Here is a 13,821-nt window from a genome sequence, read left to right as displayed (position 1 = left end):
TTTTTTTGCACTGGAATGGTTTATCACCATATAATTTTCAAACAGAGGTATTTAATGTATTTGTGAGCCCATCATAGTTTTAAAGCTATGAACTTTGAAGCATACTGAACTTTGGATAAACTAGCCATTGTAATCATAAAAATAATTGTTTCCTATTGACAGAATTTAGAATTGCAAGCAATGATGTAGTAATATTGCATATCTATTTATTAAGTTGGAAAGTATTACCCTTTAACTCTCACAGTCCCATATATTTCAGGATTAAACACATGGGAAATAATTTATCTTAGTTCTATTTTGCAAACTTTAGGACTCATCCAGAAGTAAAGATGTCATATTTTCCATTCTGAAATTTGTACTATGTCAATGTAGACTATTAGAAATACCCTTAGGTTGGAAGATAAGGGTTCTAAAAATCACTGTTTTAAACTTGTTTTTATAAGTTGAATACTTTCTTCATTATTCATTCCATACTCATTTATTTCAAAAGGATTATGTGTCAGTTATTACATTAGGGCTTAGAAAAAAAATACTTTGATCTCACAGAATGTACAGAGTAGGAAGACAGAAAGAGAAGTACAGTGCAGTGTAGTAAGTAGTGTAAGTAGAAGGGCGTCCAAGTAGTGGGAACTACTTCCAAAGGCTTAAGGCAGGTGATGAGTGAAGATATGTATGGTTTGAGGGAGGGAGACATAAAGGGCATGGGGAAAATGGAAAGAGGTAAGATTACACAGGTTGGTAGGCACCTGGAATTGAGGACTTGTGATGCTATCCTATGAAATTTGGATTCTAAGTAAAGGGGATTGGAGAAACATCAGAGATTACTAAATAAAATATTTTCAGGATTGTCAAAAATACAACTTTTAAAATTCCTTAACATTTGGAAGTCATAAGAGGGAAGACTGATCCAACATGGTCTCAGAAGATAAAAGGGAAGATGACATATTGAAGGAATTGTTTTAAGTCTCATGCTTTCAGGAGACTATAGTTGTAGTTCTCTTTAGAGAAATCTTTCTTTGGAGCATTAAACTGAGAAATATGAAGACTATGTCTTTTTGTCTTTATTTCCTCAAACTACTACAGTGTCTGGTATCCATTATACTCATTATATTTGAACAATGAAAGAATGAGAAAATCTAGAGTAGAACTTTTTTTTCTTTTCCACTACTCAATTTATCTTTGAAATTATGGTAAATTTTCTCATGCTGCAAATTTCAGATTATGAAATGAAATTATTAGCATGCCTAGCATATAGTAACTGCTCAATAAATATTTGCTGAATAAAAGGGTGAAATAAAAATCTACGGCAATCAAACAAAATATTTATTAAATACTTCAGGGTGCTTGACACTGAAATATACTCCCTATCTTTAAGATACCATCTAATAGGGGAAATATTGCAAGATGAGTGTCATGGACAGTGTTATAGGAGCATAAGGGAGGGAAGGATCCTTGTGGACTAGACCAGTAGGAGAAGGCTTCAAGAAATAAGATGAAGTTGGCTAAGGTTTGAAAGATTGGTAGGATATTTGAATGTGGAGAGGAAAGAAGTATTGAAGACCAAGGCATGTGTGGGGACCTTAGTGAGATGACCATTTCTGGGTTGATTAACTAATTTTACCGCATTGTTTTTCAATCCTTTGTTGTTGTTGTTATTTGCCGTCGAGTCGGCCCCGACTCATAGCGACCCCTCCTTAGGTTTCCGAGGTGGTATCACTACGGAAGCAGGATTGCCCAACCTTCCTTCCAAGAAGTGGCTGGTGGGTTTGAACCGCCAGCCTTCTGGTTAGCAGTCAAGTGCAATCCTAGTGGATGCTTAACGTGCCTTTGTTTCTTGCTGCTTTTCAGGGCAGTGTTGGCCCTGTGGGACCAGTTGGACCTTCTGGAATTCCTGGCCTAATGGTATGGTTTTATATGTGTAATGGATATTTCCCTTTAATTTCTCTGTGATGTTACAAAATATCACTTTTTTTTTTAGGGTCTCTCAGGGAATAAGGGGCTACCAGGAATCAAAGGTGATAAGGTGATTTAAATGTTTACATTATCATAGAGATAATTTCTTATCATATTTTTTTCTTTTAACTCAACACAACTTATAAAATAATTTGTTTTCATTTACTAAGTCTAATCTATATTAGCAAGTATATATCAATTTTCTCAGAAGTAGGAAAAAGAGATGCATTATTATTTAATGATTATATTTTTCTTATATAATATTGTCATGTCATAGTGAATAAATGCCTTTGTATAAAATTGTGCTCTCCAGGGTGAACAAGGCATTGCAGGAGAGCCCGGAGAATCAGGGTATCCTGGAGACAAGGTAACTTTTATACCATTAATTTTATGTAAATTTACAAAAGCCATGAGACTGTGTGAACTCTTTCAAAAGAAAAGAGTACTCATTATTTTAACCATGTATTTTATTAGAATATGCAGTCAATATAGTTTTACATGTCTTCTTTGAAACAGTTTTCTCAATTCTTTAGACCACTTCCATGAAATATTTTAGGAGCTCTGGTAGCATAGTGCCTAAGGCACTTGACTGCTAACCAGAAGGCTGGAGGTTCTAACCCACCAGCCACTCCTCGGAAGGAAGATGGGACAATCTACTTCCATAGTGATACCGCCTCGGAAACCCAAGGAGGGGTCGCTATGAGTCGGGTCCGACTCGACGGCACATAACAACAACATGAAATATTTTAGTAGTTTGTAAATACTGGCACCACTGCCTTTTGTTATATAATTACTTTTCTCTGGTTTTTTTTTTTTTTTTTTTTAGGGAGCCGTTGGTTTGCCAGGACCTCAGGGAATGAGAGGAAAGCCAGGACCTTCAGTAGGTTTGAACTTTTATTTTGCTGTCTCTGACTAACTGAATGAATTCCATAGCATCAGCCTTGATAGTGGTTGGTGTTAATAGGATATAAGTCTACCAGCCTTACATTTTCCCTTGTCAGTTCTAAAATAAAGCTTTTTCCTCAAGCACTCTCTTCACATTCCATACACTATTGGACCTCACTTACCCACTTCCCTCATGCCCAGACAAAGCCAAGTTTCTGGGAATTCTAAAGATCTAGATCATGTTATTTTCCTGGATTTTGTTTACTATAAATAGTATTTAAGCTAAATAACATGTTTTGAAGCCAGAAGATATAAAGTACCTTCAATAACATTTTAAGTATTTCCAAATATCTTTTTCATTAAGGAAACACTCTGAAGAAAAGAGCATGTCACACTCTTGTTTATAACCTTTGGACATCTATTAATGGAAAAGATAGCCTCATCATAGTTAATATAAAACTTAACAAATTATAAAACTAAAACTTAACAAATTATAAAACTAAAATAATTGAATAAATAAAATAATTTCAATAAATTGTTAAGATATGAGTCATAAGTATATATCTGCACATTGAAGTTATTATTTTTACAGTTAACTTTTACTGAATGTTTACAAAGAACCAGACACTATTTTAAGGACTATATATTTAATCCTGAGAACAATGCTATGAAATTGATACTATTATTATCCCTGTTTTATAAACTAAGAGAACTAAAACACAGAGAATTAAGTAATTTATCCAAAGTCCCATAGTTACTAAGTAAGAGGTAATCAGGTATGTTAGAGTCTTAACCATTGTGGCATTCTGTTTTAGGACTTAATATTTTAGGATTTTAATATCAATTACAACATAAAGTGAAGGTGATTGTAGAAAAATTAAATATAGAGAATAGAGTCATAATTTGTTAAAATTACATTAAAGTGTACATTTTAAAAAAAATGTTATTTCCCTGAGCAATTAGTAGTGTTATCTCTAACTCCACCCTCCCGTCTCAGCATTACTTATACTAGTATCTTAGGAATTAAGTTACAGAATTTTATGTACTACATTCTTTCTGACTTTTAACAGTGACAATACTTTATATACATCTCTTAGGAATTCTTTAACTCAAGAATAATTTTTGTAATCTATTTGGTTTGAAAAGGAACCATGGTGGTGCAATGGTTAAATACTCAACTGGTAACCAAAAACTTAGCAGTTCAAACCCACCAACCACTTCACGGGAGAAAGATGTGGCAGTCTGCTTCTGTAAAGATTATGAGATAGGAAACACTGTGGGGCAGTTCTTATCTGCCCTATAAGGTCTCCTTGAGTTGGAATCCACAGCAACAGATTTCATTTCTTTGATAGCTGGCTGGTGAGACCTTTACTTTTACTAGTTTTCCACATTGGACTCTTGTTGGTTAACCCAGTCATCATTGTACCTAGATTTAAGACCTGGAGTTGAATATAAAAAAACTGCAAAAAAATGTGAATGGCATTAGAAATAGCTAACCCACAGCTTCTGTTTATCAAGGTTGATTCTAAACCATAACAAAGACTTCCAATATGTGTAGTGATTGGCAAAATAAACACCAACTTTTTACATCTTTATTTTTTATATATGAGCATTTTCTAAACCTTTGACAATAAAAAGAGGAAATGATATAACATATATCTAAGTCCAATACTAATGAATAAATAATATCTGTATGATTCTTTTATGCTTTAGAGTTAAGTTCTTGAGAAAAGTAGTAAAATATCATGTCTACATAAAGCAAACATTTTTAATGACCCTTACTCTTTGATTCAATAGATATTGATAACATGTTATAAAAAGAAAAATCACAAGCTTAAGGAATAGAGACCTGGATTCTAGTCCCACCTGTGACACCAGCCTTCTGTATGACCTTGGGTATTTAACTACTATGCTATCCAGTTTTCATATTTAAAATGAAAATTGGACTATATTTAAGTTTACTGGTAGCTCTGTGAGTCTATGAGTATTGCATAGTTTATAATTAGGAAAGGTGTACATCAGGGTTGTATCCTTTCACCATACTTATTCAGTCTGTATGCTGAGTAAGTAATCCACAAAGCTGCATATATGAAAAAGAACATGGCATCAGGATTAGAAGAAGACTCATTACAATCTGTGATGTGAAGATGGCACCAACTTCCTTGCTCAAAATGAAGAGAACTTGAAGCACTTAACTGATGAAGATTGAACACTACAGCTTTCAGTATGGATTACACCTCAACATGAAGAAGACAAAAATCCTCATAACTGGACCAGTAAGCAGCATCATGATAAACTGAGAGAAGATTGAAGTTGTCAAGGATTTCATTTCACTTTGATCCACAACCAATACCCATGGAAGGAAGCAGCAGTCAAGAAATCAAATGGTTTCTTGCACTGGGCAAATCTGTGGCAAAGTGTTGGAAAGCAAAGATGTCACTTTGAGGACTGTCTTGGTTCTCTAATGCTGATATAACAGCAATACCACAGGTGAATGGCTTTAACAAACAAGAATTTACTCTCTTACATTTATGAAGTTAGAAGTTCGAACTCAGAGTGCTGGCCCTAAGGTCTGGTTGAAGGCCCTTTGACCTTGGGCTTCAGCTCTGTGCCTTTCCAGGCCTGCTGGAGCTGGCGGCTTTTCTTAACTCACCCAGCTGCTGACTGCTAAGGCTGACAAACCCAAGATCAGCCAATAAAATAGCACAATCCCAGTATCAGCAGGCAACATGGCAAGTTAAGGAAGAGTCAGCCAAATGCAGGATCCAAAATGTGTCAATAAGCTAGAGACCTTTCCCAAAGCTCTTCCATATATACTGGAAGCAGCCTACCCCCACAAAGGCAGCTCCCTTTTCCACTGATTAATATCTCACAGCAGATTCCACCATGGAGATGATTATAGTTTCATTTTGGGGAATAACTACATCCAGCTGCCAAACCACGGCTCAGTCAAGTTGACATACAACTTTAACTACCACAAGGACTAAGGTGCGCTTAACCCAAGCCATGGTATTTTCAGTTGCCTCACATGTATGCAAAAGCTGGACAATAAATAAGGAAGACCAAAGAAGAAGTGATGCATTTGAATGATGATGTTGGTGAAGAATATTGAATATACTATTGTTTTGGTTATCTAGTGTTGCTCTAACAGACATACCACAAATGGAATGGCTTGAACAAACAACAGTTTATTCTCTTACAATTTCAGAGGCTAGAAGTCTGAGTTCAAAGTGCCAGGCTCTACAGGCTGGGTGAAAGCCCCTCCACCTTGGGTTTCAGCTTTGTCTCCTTCTCTTGATCCACTGAAGCTGGAGGCTTTTCTTCGCCCAGGCAGCTGCTGGCTGCTCAGGCTGACAAACTCAAGGTTGACAAGTAAAAGGCACAGTCCTGATATTAACAGACAATATGACAGGCTGATAATTCAAGTCCAGAAAAAGTTCCTAGATCGGTAGGATATGGCAGGCTGCTGAATGACTTGGCTACATGCAAGATTCAATATACCAAAAAGCTGGAGACCTTCCTCAAACAGCTTCTTACATACTGGAAGCAGACCACATCCCTAAAGCAGCTACTCAGCTGGTCCAGTAGATTCCACTGTGGAGTTAGTTACCAGTCTCACCATGGGGAGTAACTACATCCAGCTGCCCAGCCACTCAACCAGGCCCAGTCAAGTTGACATACCACCTTAACTACCACAACTATAGACTCCCAGAAGAACAAACAAATCTGTCTCAGAAGCGATATAGCTGAATTCCCCTTAGAAGTGAGGTTAGCAAGACTTTGTCTCTCATACTTTGGACATGTTATCAGGAGGGACCAGTCCTGGAGAAGGCTTGGTAAAGCCGAGGGTGAGCAAAAAAGAGGAAGTGCCAAACCCACACCTGTGGCTTCCAGCCAAGCAAGAGACAGGCATAGGAGTTGAACATTTACCTGAGGTAAATACAGTCCGTGGAGAGAACAACCATGGGAGAAACAAGGGTTGTTTATGCACAGGGAGAGAGGTCGGGGGCAGGGGTGCATGGAGGGATGGACACAGGGAAGAGGTGACTGTTGAGAAGTGGGAGGGGAGCTGTTGCATTGTGGTGAATTGTGGTCAATGTCATGAGACAAAGTGTATGTGAACTGCTGTATGGAAGTGAATTTGCTCTGTAAATTTTCACTCTAATCACAATTTAAAAAAAAAAAAGAGGAATTGTCTCAATAAGATGGATTGACCTAGTGGCTGCAACTGTGGGCTCAAACTTAGCAACAATCATGAGGATGGGGAAGGACTGGAAAGGGTTTTGTTCTGTTATGCTTGAGGTCTTTATGAGTCAGAGCCTACGCAATGGCACCTGACAATGACAACATAAGAATTTCTATTCCTGAGGGTTTTTATGTTCTTGTTTAGGGAAACTTTCACTGTTTCATAAAAATTAAGAAAACTACCACTCTGAACTTAAGTAACAAATTCTTTCCTTAAAAAAAACAAAGATAATTTTTTTCATTTTATAAGTAGAAGTTTTTGTCATTTATAGTCTACTTAAGCATTAATTGAGATTTTATTCTCTAAAACTATTTGAAAACTCAGTTTTTAAAAAAGAGAATTGGAATTCAAAAGAATCTTGCAATTGAAGTTTTCAAAATGAAATTATTCTGAAGAATGAAAAATTATTCTACAATTTATGTTTTTAAATATTCAGTTATTAGTTAATCAATTTTTCTGAAAACAAAGATGTAGGGTATGCTATTCCCCGCCCTGGCCTCTCCCTGCTTGCAATTTAGCTACTTGGTTGAATTTTGCCACTAGAGGGCTGCAATGAGAACGCCATCTCTGTGTGGGAGAAAGGTGCTTTTCATTTTAAGAATTGAAGTCTCCCTTAGATTTAGATACTTATCCTGAGAGATCACAGTTTTTGCTTATTTGGAGGATGGAGGACTTAAGCAAGCCTTTACATAATATTCCATTACCTTTCTGTTTGTGGTTATATTATGTCCAAATACTCTAGCTTTGTATGAGAAAAGATTCAGTACACATGGGAGACTTGCTTATGTCCTTTGGAGGTGGGTAACTCCATGCAATTTTATGTGATTTGAAGCCAATTTAAATAAAATTTAGGCTTGTATAGAAATTTATGATGACATAAATAATAAATTCAAGCAAGGCTATCATCATTTTACTGACCTTCCCTGTTGTATACTTTCTTCTCTTGAGAGCATTGCCAGCCCTCTCTACTTTCAGGCTTTATACCCACTTTTCTGTCTTCTCACCTTTCTCTCCATCCCTGATTTCATATCTTTAACCTGAGTGTCAGAAACCGACTTACTAAATATTAAAACAAAAATCTTCAAAACTTTTGTTAGAGGAACAAAGTAATCTGTAGAATTCTAAGTTTTAGGTAGGAGAGGAAAGTGGGCAGAGAGGGAAAGATGAAAATTTATTACCATTTAATGAATACTTTCTATGTGCCAGGCACTGTGCTAAGCATTTTACATTTGTTGTCTCATTTAATCCACTACATGATTCTGTGAGTATGTTAGTTCTGTTGTTATTATTCCTATTTTATTGGTGAGAAAAGTGAGCCTTAGAGAGATTAAACAAGAATTTAAATCCAAGTGAGTCTTAATTACTTCATGAGGCCACTTATGGTATAAAGTGGAGAATTTTGTTCTAGGACTGGTTATTTATAAAAACTTTTCCTCATCTATACCTCTATTCCTTACTGAGTCAAAGCTTTGGGGTTTTACCCCTGGAGAAGTAAAGAAACATACACATACTTTTTTTTTTTTTCTTGGTTTGAGCACTAACTTGTTTGTATCTCTAATACTTAGGAGTAAATATATATTAGATTCTTAAATGTTTATCTAAAGATGTTTTCCACAATGATGATATTTACAAGTTATTTTAAGTCTGTCTGAAAAGTCATAACAACTTTGAAATAATATATTGAATGCTATTTGCTTGTAATATGAGTGATTCTTTTTAAAATTGTATTTTTTGAAGTAATATTTGTATTTTGAAATTTTCTCCCATTTTAGGGCCAAACAGGTGACCCAGGACCCCAGGGACCATCTGGCCCTCCAGGACCAGAGGTAAAATGTGGGTGGAAAAAATAAATTTGACACAAAAATTGTGTAAGTTAAATTTAATCTCTAAAACATGTTTTTATGTAATAGGATTAATGAAGATTCTTTTTTACATTTATATCTGTGTAAATAATTTAGCTCAACTTTTTTCTGTCATGCCAGGAGGGATGTAACAAGACCCCAAAGAAACAGAAAACAGTATCAGCTACATTTCAGACCTGAGTAGATCAAAACTGATTTATTTGTTCTCTCCAATATTAATAACACATCCTTGGGACTTAAAAGAAAATCTTATGGCATAAACTCCACAGAAGTTTTCATACAAAATGCTTCCAATTCTTGCTATATGTATATTCACTGAATATTATATTCTTGAATAAATATGGTTATGTCTGTAGTACATGTATCAAATAGGTTTGTATATTTAAATTTTTACTATGGCTTAATACTTGTTTTAGAACACCTTTCTTTTCTGGAAAAGCTGAGATGAAATATTTAGGTTCTTGTTGAATCATATTATGAGCCATGGATATACCACATGGAAAGAAGGCTTCTAAAGCTCACTTAAGCTCAGGAATACAAGCTAACATATATATGTACATGTAAATGTACATACATATCCAATTCAAAATCATAGATGTAGCAGTAAAACCCAGAAAAAAATTAATTTGGCTTCAGTATACCCCCATCAATCAGAGTAATAAAGTCTCCATAGTGTCAGAGCAGTGGGCCGAGTTTCTAGGAATAGTACTGTACTTGGAACTTCTACCTTTAAGAACCATAAAATCATTTCTTACTCTGTAGCTCTCTTTCAAGGCTGGCTGATTTTTAGCAAATGCCCATTCTTACTTATTGCTTAATTTAAAAACAATTGGCAATTGATAGTTCAGAAATCCACAAAAAAGCATTACATCTGGTTTTATTAATAAACAAACAAACAAAAAAAAAACCCACCTCATTGCCATTAAGTTAATTTGAACTCATAACGACCCCCACTGGGTTTCAAAGGCTGTTAATCTTTATGGGAAAAGGTTGCTTCATCTTCCTCCTGCAGAGCAGCTGGTGGGTTTGTGAACCACCAACCTTCTGGTTATCAGCCAAATTAATAGGGAGGTAAAACACACCAACATGTTGATGTCATCATTCTGAATGGAAAAAAGTTGTTTTAAGTAATTAAAACTTCAGGTTGATACAAGTTTATCTCTTTGTATTCTTTAATTTTAATCATTTTTAATGAAAACATCCCTTGAACGAATGATATTTATGCTTCCCTTCTCATACTGAGGGTACAGAGCCTAATTGACCTTTATTATCTTTAAAGGTTACCATTGTGAACATGAATTGTTCTACTGTACCTGCAATTACAGATGGTACAGACGGGATGTGCCTTAGCAAGGGCTGTGTTACCTCCTTGCTATCAATATGGTTTTGCATAATTTTCTTTCCTCTCATGAAAGCCAAGTTAAAAGATACCTGGGCCTTGTTTTGGCTCATTACTTAGACTTCCAAAGATGTTTCTGTTTTCTCTTTTGGGATTTTATGATTTGCCATCACCATTCAAAACATTATCTCACAGGCTCTGATTTCTATACTATTAGTGCAAGATCCTGTGACACCGTGTCACTCTGTGCCCATTCTTCCTCTTTACCTGTATTACATGGAAACATGTGTCCTGTACTCTCACAAAAATTGGTGCAAGATTGTTTTGGGAAATGAAACCCAATCCAAAGATTGTAACTTGTTCTTACTCATAAAAATATGGTACTTAAGCAACATTTGTGAGGTAACACTTACCCAAATCCTTCTCAACATTATGGTTTTAATAGAACTGAAGGTTAAGAAATTACTTTAAATTGTATGTTTGACAGTATATTGTTCCAGTTACCTAGTGCCTCTCTGACAAGAATACACCACATACGGGAAGGCCTTAACAAACAGGAGTTTATTCTTACAATTTGGAGGCCTTAAGTCCAAGTTCAGAGTACCAGGCTCTAGGGGCTGGGTGAAAGCCCCTCAACCAGCTCTGCCTCCTGCTGCCGGCCCACTGGAGCTAGAGGTGTTTTTTTCACTCAAACAGCTGCTGAGGCTGAGAAGCCCCAAGGTTTCAATTACAGATGGTATAGATGGGATGTTCCTTAGGACATCCCAATAAAAAGGCACAGTCCCAATGTTGCCAAACCACATGGCAGGCCATTACTTAGGTCCACTGTAAGTCCCAAGGTCGACAGAGCATAGCAGGCTGCTGAGCAACAACACAGCTACACGCAGGGTCCAAGTGTGCCATAGGCAAGAGACCATTCTCAAAGCTCTCCTTATATACAGGAAGCAGACCACATCCCAAAGGCAGCTACTCAGCTGCTTGTAGTAGATCCTACCATGGAGTTGATTGCCAGTCTCATCATGGGGAATAATTACCACCAGCTGCCCAGCCACTCAACCAGGCCCAGCCAAGTTGACACAAAAACAACAAGTACCACATATATAAAGCCTGAAAAGTTAACACTTCCAAAGCAGATGGATTTTCTCAGGTACAGGGGTTTACAGTTTTGTACTAAATTTATACTTTATCCTGTAAGTAATGATCAAATATTTTTAAGGAAGAGAATAGAATTATCAGACTTGAGTTTGAGACATATGTCTGGTAACAAGAAGAAGCATGGATGAGAAGAAGGAAGTGAAGACAAGAAGACGAATTAAAGGCCACTTACGAGGCAGTATCTCTACAGAAGTAGATTGCCCAATCTTCCTTCTGAGGAGTGGCTGGTGGGTTTGAACTGCCAGCCTTCTGGTTAGCAGTCAAATGCCTTCCGCACTACCCCAGCAGAGTTCTCATTTTAAGAAGACAGTGCAGTAGACCAACATATTAATGATGATAGCCTAAAGCCAGGCAAAATCTGTGACAATAGAGAGGAAAAAATGACTTCAAGAGATACTTAGGAAGTATAATTTCAAGTATTTGAATAATTTAATTCAGTTCATCCAGTTTATGAGAAGGAGGAATAAAAGACACTTTAACTATTTTTTGCTTGAACAGTTGGGAGAAGGAGGATCACCATTCTAAAAATAGAGGATACAGGAAAAGCATAGCAGGGTAGACAATGTTTTGGTTTTGAATTTAAGGCTGGACTGCCTGCATGATATACAGGTAACTAATCTAATAAGTATATAAAAAACTATAGGCCTGAAGCTCAGAAGAGAAGAGTAGCTAGAGGTACATATTTGTACAGTCATCCGCATAGAGGTATTAGATGAAGCAGTTATATTAATTATATGTAACTATATTAAATGACATTTTTTAGGGATAACATATAAAACAAGGTTTCAAAATACTACATCTGGAACTCACCCTCAGAAAGCTACATTCTCTGCCTACAGTGTAATTAAGTCTTAAATTAACAATAAAAGAGCAGCAAAATAAATTGTAGTAACTGGAAAACACACTTCAAAGTAGCTCATGGTCTGAAAAGGAAAAAAAAAATTACAATGAAAGTTAGAAAACATATATAACTGAATGAGAAAAATATCACTATAAAAACTTGCATATTGCACCTAAATTAACACTTAGAGGGAAGTTCAAAATTAAATTCATTTGTTTAAAGAGAGGGAGATAGAAAACAAATGAGTTATGCAGAGTATCAATGTAGGGATTAATTGAAAAAGTAGAAAGAAATTGACAAAGGTCGAATAGGATATGTTCTATTTTCTCTATAAATAGGACACCAAACCCCAAGAGTAAGAGGACTGTGTGCACGCAGGTGGAGGGAGCTTGAGGAGCTCTGTGACAAGTCATCAGGGGAGCAACTGGGGACTCATGAAACAATTTCTGACTTGTTTCAATAACTCATGTGAGGTTCAAAAAGCTTGTATCCAAAATCTAGGCAAAGAAGTCCTGTACATCTTATTGGAAACAGATTGCAAATTTGACTTTAAATTCAAACTGGCCAAAACTAAAGCAAAATGAGAGATTTAGCTCACTCTTCAATAAAAACACATTAATTGTTGAATAGCAGGACAGAAATTCATGGTATTAAGGCCTTTGTGATTAGGGGCCAAATGGTGAGATCTAATTATATGCTTCTGTGAAAAATTTTCCTAATTATTGGATGATAAAAGATTTGAATTAATATCTGAAAAGTACCATAGTTTGGGGTTTAATCACTTCTGAATGAGAACTGAGGCATTTACCTTGGACAAATTTCTTAAACTCACTGGGCCTTTCCTCGTCTGTACAATGGAAACAGCAATAGTGTCAACCTCAGACACTTGTGAGGATTAAATGTAAACATGCAAAAGATGTGAGCATCTGACTAACGGAAAGCACTTGATATGCATTAGCTACCACCACCACCATGGCAAGCAGAAGGAAATGTCTAGCCCCAAGGCAGCAAAAGCTTCGCTGGTTTAAGAATGGCAGCATAACTGGAGTGAGCAGAGTGGGTGAAGAAGAAAGTGGTTACAGTGAGGTTGGAAAAGTAGACAGGGGACATCAGGTAGGACCTTGTAGAGAAAAATAAAGTGCTTCTGTTTTGTTCTAAGTGCAATGGGAAACCATCCAGAGTTTTTAGCAGGGCAGTGAAATGATCTGATGCAATTTATGTTTGTACAAGTCACTCTGGTTGCATGTGCAGATGAGACAGTGTGGAGTGAGTGTGTGAAAGCAGGGAGAAAATTTGTGGAAATTAGATATCTAGTCACAACTTCATAGTATCTTGGACTAGGGTCATGGAAGTAGAGAAAGAGTGCAGCAGATAAAACTGGCAGGATGTGGTGATAGATTGGATGTGGGAAGAAAAGGGAAGAGTAATTAAGTCTATATCCCAGATTTGGGGAGCTCTGGTAGCATAGTGGCTAAGGCACTTGACTGCTAACCAGAAGGCTGGCGGTTCAAACCCACCAGCCACTCCTCAGAAGGAAGGT

The 13,821-nt window shown here is 36.5% G+C and overlaps 1 protein-coding gene across 1 annotated transcript in view; it reads left to right on the top strand.

Moving 5' to 3' along the window:
* The window catches only part of COL24A1 (collagen type XXIV alpha 1 chain), a 586,013-nt gene that overhangs the window by 155,961 nt on the left and 416,231 nt on the right, over window positions 1–13,821 (top strand). The window contains exons 14-18 of the mRNA XM_007946195.1: window positions 1,849–1,902; window positions 1,979–2,023; window positions 2,267–2,320; window positions 2,780–2,833; window positions 8,857–8,910. Coding sequence (XP_007944386.1) covers window positions 1,849–1,902; window positions 1,979–2,023; window positions 2,267–2,320; window positions 2,780–2,833; window positions 8,857–8,910 — 261 coding nt within the window. The remainder of the gene's footprint in view (window positions 1–1,848; window positions 1,903–1,978; window positions 2,024–2,266; window positions 2,321–2,779; window positions 2,834–8,856; window positions 8,911–13,821) is intronic.

Source organism: Orycteropus afer, unplaced genomic scaffold (assembly GCF_000298275.1).
Source record: "Orycteropus afer afer isolate SDZICR_OR568_19922 unplaced genomic scaffold, OryAfe1.0 scaffold00152, whole genome shotgun sequence".
NCBI lineage: Eukaryota > Metazoa > Chordata > Mammalia > Tubulidentata > Orycteropodidae > Orycteropus > Orycteropus afer.
This window is presented reverse-complemented; position numbering and strand designations above follow the sequence as displayed.